At 51.0% G+C, this 15,828-nt stretch overlaps 1 protein-coding gene across 4 annotated transcripts in view; it reads left to right on the top strand.

The window, feature by feature from the left end:
• The window catches only part of ARFIP2 (ADP ribosylation factor interacting protein 2), a 157,915-nt gene that overhangs the window by 70,099 nt on the left and 71,988 nt on the right, over positions 1 to 15,828 (top strand). For 3 of the 4 annotated variants that reach the window (XR_010196544.1, XM_063950776.1, XM_063950777.1), the window contains exons 2-4: positions 4,473 to 4,578; positions 13,538 to 13,646; positions 14,974 to 15,036. Coding sequence is in view for 3 of the 4 variants with exons in the window: in XM_063950776.1 (XP_063806846.1) it covers positions 4,480 to 4,578; positions 13,538 to 13,646; positions 14,974 to 15,036 (271 nt within the window). In the remaining variant the exon portion in view is untranslated. The remainder of the gene's footprint in view (positions 1 to 4,472; positions 4,579 to 13,537; positions 13,647 to 14,973; positions 15,037 to 15,828) is intronic. The other variant, XM_063950778.1, reaches the window with a different exon arrangement.

Raw genomic sequence — 15,828 nt, 5'->3', positions numbered from 1 at the left:
CACAATGATCTCTGACTGGCTCCCCGGCACAGTGATCTCTGACTGGCTCCCCGGCACAATGATCTCTGACTGGCTCCCCGGCACAATGATCTCTGACTGGCTCCCCGGCACAATGATCTCTGACTGGCTCCCCTCTCTGACTGGCTACCCTGCACAATGATATCTGACTGGCTCCCCGGCACAATGATCTCTGACTGGCTCCCCGGCACAATGATTTCTGACTGGCTCCCACGGCACAATGATCTCTGACTGGCTCCCCGGCACAATGATCTCTGACTGGCTCCCCTCTCTGACTGGCTCCCTAGCACAATGATCTCTGACTGGCTCCCCTCTCTGACTGGCTCCCCGGCACAATGATCTCTGACTGGCTCCCTGGCACAATGATCTGACTGGCTCCCCGGCACAATGATCTCTGACTGGCTCCCCTCTCTGACTGGCTCCCCGGCACAATGATCTCTGACTGGCTCCCCGGCACAGTGATCTCTGACTGGCTCCCCGGCACAGTGATCTCTGACTGGCTCCCCGGCACAGTGATCTCTGACTGGCTCCCCGGCACAGTGATCTCTGACTGGCTCCCCGGCACAATGATCTCGGACTGGCTCCCCGGCACAATGATCTCGGACTGGCTCCCCGGCACAATGATCTCTGACTGGCTCCCCGGCACAATGATCTCTGACTGGCTCCCCTCTCTGACTGGCTCCCCGGCACAATGATCTCTGACTGGCTCCCCGGCACAATGATCTCTGACTGGCTCCCCGGCACATTGTTCTCTGACTGGCTCCCCGGCACAATGATCTCTGACTGGCTCCCCGGCACAATGATCTCTGACTGGATCCCCTCTCTGACTGGCTCCCCAGCACAATGATCTCTGACTGGCTCCCCGGGACAGTGATCTCTGACTGGCTCCCCGGCACAGTGATCTCTGACTGGCTCCCCGGAACAGTGATCTCTGACTGGCTCCCCGGAACAGTGATCTCTGACTGGCTCCCCGGCACAGTGATCTCTGACTGGCTCCCCGGCACAGTGATCTCTGACTGGCTCCCCGGCACAATGATCTCTGACTGGCTCCCCGGCACAATGATCTCTGACTGGCTCCCCGGCACAATAATCTCTGACTGGCTCCCCGGCACAATGATCTCTGACTGGTTCCCCGGCACAATGATCTCTGACTGGCTCCCCGGCACAATGATCTCTGACTGGCTCCCCGGCACAATGATCTCTGACTGGCTCCCCAGCACAATGATCTCTGACTGGCTCCCCTCTCTGACTGGCTCCCCGACACAATGATCTCTGACTGGCTCCCCGGCACAATGATCTCTGACTGGCTCCCCGGCACAATGATCTCTGACTGGCTCCCCTCTCTGACTGACTGGCTCCCCGGCACAATGATCTCTGACTGGCTCCCCGGCACAATGATCTCTGACTGGCTCCCCTCTCTGACTGGCTCCCCGGCACAATGATTTCTGACTGGCTCCCCGGCACAATGATCTCTGACTGGCTCCCCGGCACAATGATCTCTGACTGGCTCCCCGGCACAATGATCTCTGACTGGCTCCCCTCTCTGACTGGCTCCCTGGCACAATGATCTCTGACTGGCTCCCCTCTCTGACTGGCTCCCCGGCACAATGATCTCTGACTGGCTCCCCTCTCTGACTGGCTCCCCGGCACAATGATCTCTGACTGGCTCCCCGGCACAATGATCTCTGACTGGCTCCCCGGCACAATGATCTCTGACTGGCTCCCCTCTCTGACTGGCTCCCCGGCACAATGATCTCTGACTGGCTCCCCGGCACAATGATCTCTGACTGGCTCCCCGGCACAATGATCTCTGACTGGCTCCCCGGCACAATGATCTCTGACTGGCTCCCCTCTCTGACTGGCTCCCTGGCACAATGATCTCTGACTGGCTCCCCTCTCTGACTGGCTCCCCGGCACAATGATCTCTGACTGGCTCCTCGACACAGTGATCTCTGACTGGCTCCCCGGCACAATGATCTCTGACTGGCTCCCCGGCACAATGATCTCTGACTGGCTCCCCTCTCTGACTGGCTCCCCAGCACAATGATCTCTGACTGGCTCCCCGGCACAATGATCTCTGACTGGCTCCCCGGCACAGTGATCTCTGACTGGCTCCCCGGCACAGTGATCTCTGACTGGCTCCCCGGCACAGTGATCTCTGACTGGCTCCCCAGCACAATGATCTCTGACTGGCTCCCCTCTCAGACTGGCTCCCCGGCACAATGATCTCTGACTGGCTCCCCGGCACAATGATCTCTGACTGGCTCCCCTCTCTGACTGGCTCCCCGGCACAATGATCTCTGACTGGCTCCCCGGCACAATGATCTCTGACTGGCTCCCCGGCACAATGATCTCTGACTGGCTCCCCGGCACAATGATCTCTGACTGGCTCCCCTGCACAATGATCTCTGACTGGCTCCCCGGCACAATGATCTCTGACTGGCTCCCCGGCACAATGATCTCTGACTGGCTCCCCAGCACAATGATCTCTGACTGGCTCCCCTCTCTGACTGGCTCCCCGGCACAATGATCTCTGACTGGCTCCCCGGCACAATGATCTCTGACTGGCTCCCCGGCACAATGATCTCTGACTGGCTCCCCTCTCTGACTGGCTCCCCGGCACAATGATCTCTGACTGGCTCCCCAGCACAATGATCTCTGACTGGCTCCCCGGCACAATGATCTCTGACTGGCTCCCCGGCACAATGATCTCTGACTGGCTGACTGGCTCCCCGGCACAATGATCTCTGACTGGCTCCCCAGCACAATGATCTCTGACTGACTCCCCAGCACAATGATCTCTGACTGGCTCCCCGGCACAATGATCTCTGACTGGCTCCCCGGCACAATGATCTCTGACTGGCTCCCCGACACAGTGATCTCTGACTGGCTCCCCGGCACAATGATCTCTGACTGGCTCCCCGGCACAATGATCTCTGACTGGCTCCCCGGCACAATGATCTCTGACTGGCTCTCCCGGCACAATGATCTCTGACTGGCTCTCCCGGCACAGTGATCTCTGACTGGCTCCCCGGCACAGTGATCTCTGACTGGCTCCCCGGCACAGTGATCTCTGACTGGCTCCCCGGCACAATGATCTCTGACTGGCTCCCCGGCACAATGATCTCTGACTGGCTCCCCGGCACAATGATCTCTGACTGGCTCCCCGGCACAATGATCTCTGACTGGCTCCCCTCTCTGACTGGCTTCCCAGCACAATGATCTCTGACTGGCTCCCCGGCACAATGATCTCTGACTGACTCCCCGGCACAGTGATCTCTGACTGGCTCCCCGGCACAGTGATCTCTGACTGGCTCTCCCGGCACAGTGATCTCTGACTGGCTCCCCGGCACAATGATCTCTGACTGGCTCCCCGGCACAATGATCTCTGACTGGCTCCCCGGCACAATGATCTCTGACTGGCTCCCCGGCACAATGATCTCTGACTTGCTCCCCGGCACAATGATCTCTGACTGGCTCCCCGGCACAATGATCTCTGACTGGCTCCCCGGCACAATGATCTCTGACTGGCTCCCCGGCACAATGATCTCTGACTGGCTCCCCGGCACAATGATCTCTGACTGGCTTCCCAGCACAATGATCTCTGACTGGCTCCCCGGCACAATGATCTCTGACTGACTCCCCTCTCTGACTGGCTCCCTGGCACAATGATCTCTGACTGGCTACCCTCTCTGACTGGCTCCCCGGCACAATGATCTCTGACTGGCTCCCCGACACAGTGATCTCTGACTGGCTCCCCTCTCTGACTGGCTCCCCAGCACAATGATCTCTGACTGGCTCCCTGGCACAGTGATCTCTGACTGGCTCCCCGGCACAGTGATCTCTGACTGGCTCCCCGGCACAGTGATCTCTGACTGGCTCCCCGGCACAGTGATCTCTGACTGGCTCCCCGGCACAATGATCTCTGACTGGCTCCCCGGCACAATGATCTCTGACTGGCTCCCCGGCACAATGATCTCTGACTGGCTTTCTGACCCCACTTGGGCTGGTCACACAGGACACCGCCTGCCTGGCTGCGGAGTATTAAGCCTTAGAAAGTGATAAAGTGGAAATGGATAAAGAGAGATAAAGTACCAGTCAACCAGCTCCTGTCATTTTTCAAACACAGCCTGTGACCTGACAGCTAGGCACTGATTGGCTGGTACTTTACCACTCATTGGGGCAGATGTATTAAGCCTGGAGACGTGATAAAGCAGTGATAAGTGCGCAGTGATAATGCACCAGCCAGTCACATATCACTGCTCTATCCCTTCCCCAGGTTCATACATCTCCCCCACTCGCCACCTCCATGAGTCCCTCCCCCCCTTCCTTTGTATCATACCTTCCTCTAGGTCCATTCCCTGGGGGCCGGGATGATTCCTAGGTGTATAATGAGTGGCCTCCCTCGTGCCGCCGTGGTCTGTAATGCTAATGCCTGACTGTCACCATTGCAGGTTCACTATGTCTGATGGGATGATGAGTAAAGCCGCCACCATGGAGATTCCAATTAACAGCAATGGCGTCTCCGGGACCCTGAATGAGGACGAGAGTTTGGAGCAGGTAATTCCCTCCATGTGTCAGTCTGACCTCACTGCCTTCTTGCCCCCAGCTGTCATTGCACTCTGACCTCACTGCCTTCTTGCCCCCAGCTGTCATTGCACTCTGACCTCACTGCCTTCTTGCCCCCAGCTGTCATTGCACTCTGACCTCACTGCCTTCTTGCCCCCAGCTGTCATTGCACTCTGACCTCACTGCTTTCTTGTACCCAGCTGTCATTGCACTCTGACCTCACTGCCTTCTTGCACCCAGCTGTCATTTCACTCTGACCTCACTGCCTTCTTGCACCCATCTGTCTTTGCACTCTGACCTCACTGCCTTCTTGCCCTCCAACTGTCATTGCACTCTGACCTCACTGCCTTCTTGCACCCAGCTGTCATTGCACTCTGACCTCACTGCCTTCTTGCACCCAGCTGTCATTGCACTCTGACCTCACTGCCTTCTTGCACCCAGCTGTCATTGCACTCTGACCTCACTGCCCTCTTGCCCCCAGCTGTCATTGCACTCTGACCACACTGCCTTCTTGCCCCCAGCTGTCATTGCACTCTGACCTCACTGCTTTCTTGCCCCCCAGCCGTCATTGCCTTCTTGCCCCCCAGCTGTCATTGCACTCTGACCTCTCTGCCTTCTTGCCCCCCAGGTGTCATTGCACTCTGACCTCACTGCCTTCTTGCACCCAGCTGTCATTGCACTCTGACCTCACTGCCTTCTTGCACCCAGCTGTCATTGCACTCTGACCTCACTGCCATCTTGCCCCCCAGCTGTCATTGCACTCTGACCTCACTGCCATCTTGCCCCCCAGCTGTCATTGCACTCTGACCTCACTGCCTTCTTGCCCCCCAGCTGTCATTGCACTCTGACCTTACTGCCTTCTTGCACCCAGCTGTCATTGCACTCTGACCTCACTGCCTTCTTGCACCCAGCTGTCATTGCACTCTGACCTCACTGCCTTCTTGCACCCAGCTGTCATTGCACTCTGACCTCACTGCCTTCTTGCACCCAGCTGTCATTGCACTCTGACCTTACTGCCTTCTTGCACCCAGCTGTCATTGCACTCTGACCTCACTGCCTTCTTGCACCCAGCTGTCATTGCACTCTGACCTCACTGCCTTCTTGCACCCAGCTGTCATTGCACTCTGACCTCACTGCCTTCTTGCACCCAGCTGTCATTGCACTCTGACCTCACTGCCTTCTTGCACCCAGCTGTCATTGCACTCTGACCTCGGCCCTCCCCCAGTATTCAGCGTTATTATAGAGTACATCATGTCTCTCTCCGTTGGGCTCCCCAGGGCGCATGTACAGATCATGTCTGTAAGTTGTGGCTTATTTCTTACATGTATAGTTAGAGAAGTGTAGTGTGGCAGTGTACTTGGTGCTGACTGTGCAGATACAGTCACTGCGCGCCTTGTACTGCCAGATGTATGCAGCATGAAGATGTACGAGGGGGGATCAGTAAGTAAGGTAACGAGACCTCTCCTGTGTGTAATGTTCTCTCTGTCAGTCTCATTTCCCGCTAGGTCAGGGCAGGTAGGTACTGCTGCTTCCCCTCACGCCCTTCAGTGGTTTACCTGCTCTGGCCTGGGGGGAAATTAGACTGACACAGAACATTACACACGTAAGCCATAGTGACCCACCCTCGTACATCTACTGTAGGTGTTTGTCACTAAATAATTTCCCTTCAATTAGCAATTTCTCTTACGTCCTAGAGGATGCTGGGGTTCCATTTAGTACCATGGGGTGTAGATGGGTCCCTTGGGAGCCACTGGCACTTTAAGAGTTTAATAGTGTGGGCTGGCTCCTCCCTCTATGCCCCTCCTACCAGACTCAGTTTAGAAAATGTGCCGGGTGGAGCCGGTCACAGCTAGGGGAGCTCTACAGAGCTTTTTCTAGTTTTATTATTTTCTGAATTAGTTAGGTACAGGCAGGCTGCTGGCAACATCCTCCCTGCTTCGTGGGACTTAGGGGGGGAGAAGGAACCAACTCTTGAAGTTGATGTTACTCTATCCCCGCTGACAGGACACTGAGCTCCTGAGGGTGATGATCGCAAGCCCACAAGGCGCCCGCTCACTCCCACAGCACGGCCGCCACCCCCTAACAGAGCCAGTAGATGGAGTGGTGAGTATGACGCCGGTGTCCCGGTAAGTGGGTCGCCGGCGGGAATGGCGGCACAAGGGTAGGAGCGCAGCTCTGAGAGGCTGCGCTCCGGAGGGTTCAGAGGTACAGATGTGCAGCGCTGTGAGGGGCGTCCTGGGCCAGCGCAATACCATAAAAACTGGTCACAAAGGCTATCAGGGACTGTGTACTGCTACTAGCTGCTTATTACCTCAGGCCAGTATAATACAAGAAGTGCGGGAAGACGCGCCATTACAGGGGGCGAGGCTTCTCCTCAGAGCGGATCCAGCTTCTCACCAGTGCCATTTTCTCCATGCAGCAGCATCAAGAACGCTGACAGGGAGCGCTGCTTTCAGATCTGTAGTTATGTCTGTCCCCAGAGGGGGCACTAGTGGGTCAGTGGTGGTGCGATGGAGAAACCGAGGAGGCTGTAAGAGATTCCTGCGCATGTGCGCAATGATGTTTATTAAGTGCTCACGAGTATGTACAATAATTGAAGCAGATGATAACTTGGGATGGATGGTACATGGAATGCTGACAATGATGAAATAAACAGTCACAGGTATTTAGCTGGTCTGGAAACCAGTGCAGTAATTAGGCAATGAAATACAGGTAATGAACTAGTCTGGAAACCAGTATAGAAATCAGATGGTGATCACTCCCACAGTTGGGCTTCCAGTAGAGAAAACGTTGGTGATCCAATCAATGTTCTGGGATGTCCTGAAGCCTGCCCAGATATCGGTTCATCAGTGCATTCCCCTTATGGGGAAGATGGTTGCCTCCTACGAGGCTCAACAGTACGGAAGGTTCCTTGCATGGTCTTTCCAACTGGATTTCCTAGTCAAATGGTAGGGATCTCATCTTCACATGCACCAGCAAATACGCCTGTTGCTTAAAGCCAGAATTTCATTCCTCTGGTGGCTGCAAACTTATCACCTTCTCGACAGAGGTTGGGGAGCTGTCAGCCAAGGGGAACACTTCTACGGAAAGTGGTCAAGTCTGGAATCCATCCTTCCGATAAATGTTCTGAAGCTAAGGGCTGGGTTCAACGGTCTTCTACTAGCGGCACATCTTCTTCAAGATCAGGCCATTCAGGATCAGTCGGACAATGTAACGGCAGTGTTCTACTTAGACAGGGTGGAACGAAGAGCAGAGCTGTAATGTCAGAGGTGACAAGAATCCTCCTTTGGGCAGAAAATCACGAGGTGGCGCTGTCAGCAATCTTCATTCCGGGAGTGGACAACTGGGAAGCGGACTTCCTCAGCAGACTCGATCTCAGGAGAATGGGGCCTCCATCCGGAGGTATTCGTAGAGGTCACAAGCCGTTGGGGTGTATCTCAAATATGCATAAAAGCCTCTCGCCTCAACAAGAAGCTTTGGAGGTATTGTTCCAGGTCGAGAGACCCACATGCAGTGGCGGTGGATGCCCTGGGGACTCCGTGGGTGTTCCAGTCAGTATATGTGTTCCCTCCATTTTCACTTAGCCCACGGACTGGCATAGAAGGGCTTGGTACGCAGATCTTCTGGACATACTGCTGGAGGATCCAAGGCCGCTTCCTCTTTGCGAGGACCTTCTGCAACAGGGGCCGTTTACCTATCAAGACTTCCCGTGGCTACGTTGGACGGCATGGAGGTTGAACACCTGATTTTACCTCAGAAGGGCATTCCAAGAAAAGTCATTCCTACCCTGATACAGGCTAGGATGGGAGTAACGTCTAAACATTACCATCAGATTTGGGAAAAGTATGTGTCGTGGTGTGAATCCAAGAAGTTTCCTACGGTGGAGTTTCAACTGGGATGGTTTCTCCTCTTTCTGCAAGCAGGTCTGGATGTGGGCCTACGCTTGGGCTGCATAAAAGTCCAGATTTCAGCCCTGTCCATTTTCTACCAAAAACAATTGGCTGCTCTCACTGAGTTTCAGATTTTCTTGATAGGGGTTCTGCACATCCAACCACCTTTTGTGCCTCCTATGGCACCGTGGGATCTTAATGTGGTGCTACAGTTCCTGCAATCGGATTAGTTCGAACCTCTTCAGGAGGGTGAGGCCAAGTTTCTTACTTGGAAGACTGTCACTGTGTTGGCATTGGCATCTGATAGGCATGTGTCAGAATTGGGGGCATTGTCCTACAATTGCCCCTACTTGATTTTCCATGAAGATAGGGCTGAGCTCACGCGTCAGCAATTTCCAAAGGTTGTGTCGGCTTTTCATATCAACAGACCTATTGTGGTGCCAGTGGCTACTGACTCCTCAATTACGTCAAAATCCTTGGATGTGGTGAGGGCTTTGAAGTTTTATGTGAAGAGAACTTCTTGTCACAAAGGCCCTCATTCCGAGTTGTTCGCTCGCAAGCTGCTTTTAGCAGCTTTGCACACGCTAAGCCGCCGCCTACTGGGACTGAATCTTAGCTTATCAAAATTGCGAACGAAAGGTTCTCAAAATTGCGAAAAGACTTCTCTGTGCAGTTTCTGAGTAGCTCGAGACTTACTCTTCCAGTGCGATCAGTTCAGTGCTTGTCGTTCCTGGTTTGACGTCACAAACACACCCAGCGTTCGCCCAGACACTCCTCCGTTTCTCCAGCCACTCCCGCGTTTTTCCCAGAAACGGTAGCGTTTTTTCACACACTCCCATAAAACGGCCAGTTTCCGCCCAGAAACACCCACTTCCTGTCAATCACACTACGATCACCAGAACGAAGAAAAAACCTCGTAATGCCGTGAGTAAAATTCCTAACTGCATAGCAAATTTACTTGGCGCAGTCGCAGTGCGAACATTGCGCATGCGCAATAAGCGGAAAATCGTTGCGATGCGAAAAAAATTACCGAGCGAACAACTCGGAATGACCACCAAAGTCGGACGCTCTGTCCTTTTATGATCCCAACAAGGTTGGGTGTCTAAGCAGGCGATTTCTCGTTGGATCAGGTTAACAATCCAGCGTGCTTATTCTACGGCAGGATTGCCGTGTCCAAATTCTGTGGAGGACCACTCAACCTGTAAAGTGGGTTCTTCCTGGGCGGCTGCCTGGGGTGTCTTGGCAGCTTTGTCAGGCAGCTCCTTGGTCAGGGTCGAACACGTTGGCTAAGTTCTTCAAGTTCGATGCTTTGACCTCTGAGGACCTTAAGTTTGGTCAGTCTGTTCTGCAGGAGCTTCAGCGCTCTCCCTTCCATACTGGGAGCTTTGGTATATCCCCATGGTACTAAATGGACCCCAGCATCCTCTAGGACGCAAGAGAAAATAGGATTTTAATTACCTACCGGTAAATCCTTTTCTCGTAGTCCGTAGAGGATACTGGGCACCCGCCCAGCGCTTTGTTTTCCTGCATTGTTACATGGTTAAGTATTGGTTCAGCTGTTACTGTTCCTCTTTCCTGCTGATTAGCGTGGTTTCTTCATGTTCCTGCTGATTAGCGTGGTTTCTTCATGTTCCTGCTGATTAGCGTGGTTTCTTCATGTTCCTGCTGATTAGCGTGGTTTCTTCATGTTCCTGCTGATTAGCATGGTTTCTTCATGTTCCTGCTGATTAGCATGGTTTCTTCAAGTTGCATGCTGGTTTGCATGGCTTCTCCATGTTGCATGCTGGTCAGCATGGTTTTTCAATTCGGTGTGAGCTGGTGTGAATCTCACCACTATCTGTGTATTTTCTTCCCTCGAAGTATGTCGTCTCTACGGGCACAGTTTCTAGACTGAGTCTGGTAGGAGGGGCATAGAGGGAGGAGCCAGCCCACACTGTTAAACTCTTAAAGTGCCCATGGCTCCCAAGGGACCCGTCTATACCCCATGGTACTAAATGGAGCCCCAGCATCCTCTACGGACTACGAGAAAAGGATTTACCGGTAGGTAATTCAAATCCTATTTTAATTAAGCATACATGTAATAAAACATATATATTCTTAAATAAATCTATTCTAGAATATTGAATATTAGCATATTACAATGAGGGGCTGTGTGTCAGGTAGTTATTAGCATATTACAATGGGGGGCTGTGTGTCAGATAGTTATTAGCATATTACAATGAGGAGCTGTGTGTCAGGTAGTTATTAGCATATTACAATGAGGGGCTGTGTGTCAGATAGTTATTAGCATATTACAATGAGGGGCTGTGTGTCAGATAGTTATTAGCATATTACAATGAGGGGCTGTGTGTCAGATAGTTATTAGCATATTACAATGAGGGGCTGTGTGTCAGATAGTTATTAGCATATTACAATGAGGGGCTGTGTGTCAGATAGTTATTAGCATATTACAATGAGGGGCTGTGTGTCAGATAGTTATTAGCATATTACAATGAGGAGCTGTGTGTCAGGTAGTTATTAGCATATTACAATGAGGGGCTGTGTGTCAGATAGTTATTAGCATATTACAATGAGGGGCTGTGTGTCAGATAGTTATTAGCATATTACAATGAGGGGCTGTGTGTCAGGTAGTTATTAGCATATTACAATGAGGGGCTGTGTGTCAGATAGTTATTAGCATATTACAATGAGGGGCTGTGTGCCAGATAGTTATTAACATATTACAATGAGGGGCTGTGTGTCAGATAGTTATTAGCATATTACAATGAGGGGCTGTGTGTCAGATAGTTATTAGCATATTACAATGAGGGGCTGTGTGCCAGATAGTTATTAACATATTACAATGAGGGGCTGTGTGTCAGATAGTTATTAGCATATTACAATGAGGGGCTGTGTGTCAGATAGTTATTAGCATATTACAATGAGGGGCTGTGTGTCAGATAGTTATTAGCATATTACAGTGAGGGGCTGTGTGTCAGATAGTTATTAGCATATTACAGTGAGGGGCTGTGCGTCCGATAGTTATTAGCATATTACAGTGAGGGGCTGTGTGTCAGATAGTTATTAGCATATTACAATGAGGGGCTGTGTGTCAGATAGTTATTAGCATATTACAGTGAGGGGCTGTGTGTCAGATAGTTATTAGCATATTACAATGAGGGGCTGTGTGTCAGTTATTAGCATATTACAGTGAGGGGCTGTGTGTCAGATAGTTATTAGCATATTACAATGAGGGGCTGTGTGTCAGTTATTAGCATATTACAATGAGGGGCTGTGTGTCAGTTATTAGCATATTACAATGAGGGGCTGTGTGTCAGATAGTTATTAGCATATTACAATGAGGGGCTGTGTGTCAGATAGTTATTAGCATATTACAGTGAGGGGCTGTGTGCCAGATAGTTATTAACATATTACAATGAGGGGCTGTGTGTCAGATAGTTATTAGCATATTACAATGAGGGGCTGTGTGTCAGATAGTTATTAGCATATTACAATGAGGGGCTGTGTGCCAGATAGTTATTAACATATTACAATGAGGGGCTGTGTGTCAGATAGTTATTAGCATATTACAATGAGGGGCTGTGTGTCAGATAGTTATTAGCATATTACAATGAGGGGCTGTGTGTCAGATAGTTATTAGCATATTACAGTGAGGGGCTGTGTGTCAGATAGTTATTAGCATATTACAGTGAGGGGCTGTGCGTCCGATAGTTATTAGCATATTACAGTGAGGGGCTGTGTGTCAGATAGTTATTAGCATATTACAATGAGGGGCTGTGTGTCAGATAGTTATTAGCATATTACAGTGAGGGGCTGTGTGTCAGATAGTTATTAGCATATTACAATGAGGGGCTGTGTGTCAGTTATTAGCATATCACAGTGAGGGGCTGTGTGTCAGATAGTTATTAGCATATTACAATGAGGGGCTGTGTGTCAGTTATTAGCATATTACAATGAGGGGCTGTGTGTCAGTTATTAGCATATTACAATGAGGGGCTGTGTGTCAGATAGTTATTAGCATATTACAATGAGGGGCTGTGTGTCAGATAGTTATTAGCATATTACAGTGAGGGGCTGTGTGTCAGATAGTTGTTAGCATATTACAATGAGGGGCTGTGTGTCAGATAGTTATTAGCATATTACAGTGAGGGGCTGTGTGTCAGATAGTTATTAGCATATTACAGTGAGGGGCTGTGCGTCCGATAGTTATTAGCATATTACAGTGAGGGGCTGTGTGTCAGATAGTTATTAGCATATTACAGTGAGGGGCTGTGTGTCAGATAGTTATTAGCATATTACAATGAGGGGCTGTGTGTCAGTTATTAGCATATTACAATGAGGGGCTGTGTGTCAGATAGTTATTAGCATATTACAGTGAGGGGCTGTGTGTCAGATAGTTATTAGCATATTACAATGAGGGGCTGTGTGTCAGATAGTTATTAGCATATTACAGTGAGGGGCTGTGCGTCAGATAGTTATTAGCATATTACAATGAGGGGCTGTGCGTCAGATAGTTATTAGCATATTACAATGAGGGGCTGTGTGTCAGATAGTTATTAGTATATTACAATGAGGGGCTGTGTGTCAGATAGTTATTAGCATATTACAGTGAGGGGCTGTGTGTCAGAAAGTTATTAGCATATTACAGTGAGGGGCTGTGCATTAGATAGTTATTAGCATATTACAATGAGGGGCTGTGTGTCAGATAGTTATTAGCATATTACAATGAGGGGCTGTGTGTCAGTTATTAGCATACTACAATGAGGGGCTGTGTGTCAGTTATTAGCATATTACAGTGAGGGGCTGTGTGTCAGACAGTTATTAGCATATTACAATGAGGGGCTGTGTGTCAGGTAGTTATTAGCATATTACAGTGAGGGGCTGTGTGTCAGATAGTTATTAGCATATTACAATGAGGGGCTGTGCGTCAGGTAGTTCTCCTTTTTATTCCGGTCACCCACTTTTTCCTGCCCAGCTCCATCCCAGCTGGCTGCATACTCCCCAGCGCCAGGCTCTGTACTGCCCCATAATTAGCGTTACCTGTCCACTCTTCTCTCTAGGATTTGCAGCAAGTCATGGTGTCGGGGCCAAACTTAAATGAGACGAGTATCGTGTCTGGCGGATATGGTGGAACCACGGAAGGGATCATTCCCACCAGCAGCCTGAAAGGTAACATAATAAGCGTCCTGCATGTGCAGAAACCGTCAGACTGCGCTGTCCTGGCGCTGGGCTCTCCTGCTCTGAGGGGTGACTGAGACTTGGTCCTGCCTATGCCTGTGATTGATAATGGTAATTATACGGTATCACGTCTTTGTGCAGAGGGAGTGATGGCTTTGTGGAATTGGTGCCACAAATGGAGCTTGCGCAGCTAGTACATTGCCCTACGCGTTTCAGGGGATTGGTGTTCCAGCCGCTGAATGTGAGGACTGCGGCCAGCTCTGTGGTATACCCCTGATAATGGCGGGAACAGTAAAAGCGTCAGTACGGAGTCTGCCTGTTACCACCCTAGCCTCAGTCCCGTCATTCATTCCCACCCTGTATGTTTTTCCACCAAACATCATGTATGCCTTCTGTTATCTGTGAGTGACAGGATATTGGGAGTCGGCCGTGTGTCCATACAAGTGGCCAGGCGGGAGCGTCCGTGGCCCCAGCAGCGTTGGTTGTCCCAGATATATTTATATATAAGCAGAATAGTGATCCGAGAGGACGAGTCTGAGGGATGACAAAGGTGACGGGATGGCTGACTGGGGCGAGATCGGACTGAGGTGGGTCCTAGCGGCTGAGAGATGCATGAGCCATGGATTGAGGCCTAGGCCCTGTCATGGAGGTTGGGCCTTTAGTGCAGGCATCCTAAAGCATGCATCGCCATATGTGCCCCAGGAGGGAGAGACCTGTCTCTGTCACATGGGTCACCTTTGCATGTCTCAGCGTGTGTTGGGTACATTAGTTGAAGTGTTTCTACACTCAGGGTCCCGGAGGTTGTGTCTTGTCCCCATTCTCGGTGGCACTTCAGTGTGAGAGCTGGTTACTAGGTCTTTGTCCCGTTCTGCAGCCATCAACGTCCCCCATGTGTGAGGTCCACTGTACCATAGAGGGAATTGCATGGTTACGGTGTCAGACCGGTGCATCTAACCTGATACCATAATGATAACATGACAGAGACCATAGGATCACCGACAGACGTCTGTCCTTCGTAGCTCACACTGGTGGGACATGTAATCGTACCCTCTGGCCCTGCTAGTGGAGGGATAGCTCACCGCGTCTTCTCATCGTCTCACAATGGATAATGGGGGCGTTTTGGCTTCGCAGATGGAAGCGTAGAGCTGAGTCCCCGATGTAAGGCTTAGGTTACGTTACGCACATGAAGAAGGGCTGTTGGCTGGGGCAGGCGTTGTCAGGCTGGAGCTGTGATTGATTGCTTGCAGTATGATGACACGTTGCGTTTATTCCTGTTTGCTCCCTTGCTCACCGTTTCGCTGTCTGTGGTTTCGTTTAGGGCCTGCCGTGCAGATTAATCCCAACTATCTTGGATTGCGGTTCCTGAGTGCCGAGGGACAAGGTCTCCATACCTTCCTATGCGTATAGTAACCCCGGCATGTCTCTTACTTCGGTGTAGCTGAATGCACCGACTCTTCTGCTCTCTTCTCGTTTGCCTTTTACCTATTCTCAGGGTCAGAATTAACCCTTTCACTCTGGTGGTATTAATTATTTCTTCTGATTGCTGGTATGACGTCCTTCCAGGGATGCCCCGAATCCAGGACTCGCTTTGGGATGTGGCCTTATGGAGGGTTGTTAGTAATATTGGGGCTCAGTATGCTGACATCACAGATTTATCATAGTCATAAGCAAATGAGAGATTGGGTTACATTCAGCATTTGGCCAAATCCTACAGTATGGACTTGGTGCATCTCTGATTGCCCCACGCTGGTCTGTCGATATGGAATCCTGCTCTCTGGGCTTTGGTTGGTTTTCTATGCTCCTGCTTCATTATCTTTCTTCTGAATTCTCTGTCGCACATGTACAGTAAACCTGACGCCTGTACCCGGGGAGGCTGCGTTCTGTGGGCTGAATGTTTATGAGGTACGGGCACTTAGTAAATGAGGAGGTTACTGTCACAGCCCGGCGCCCCAGCCTGCGCTCAGATACGCCAACCTGACGCAGATGGGTGGTCGTGATGTGGGTTTAACTCAAGCTGCCAGTACGCAGAGTATTGCATAGCCCTCTTGCGTTCGCCAGACAACTAAATCACACAGTTATTGCACATAAGTAGCATGGGCCCCTCCAGGCACATGAATTCATAGAGCACAGAGATAACACTGATAATTTTTTTAGTATTTATCAAGAAATATCT

This window comes from Pseudophryne corroboree, chromosome 2 (genome assembly GCF_028390025.1).
Source record: "Pseudophryne corroboree isolate aPseCor3 chromosome 2, aPseCor3.hap2, whole genome shotgun sequence".
NCBI classification, from domain to species: domain Eukaryota; kingdom Metazoa; phylum Chordata; class Amphibia; order Anura; family Myobatrachidae; genus Pseudophryne; species Pseudophryne corroboree.
This window is presented reverse-complemented; position numbering and strand designations above follow the sequence as displayed.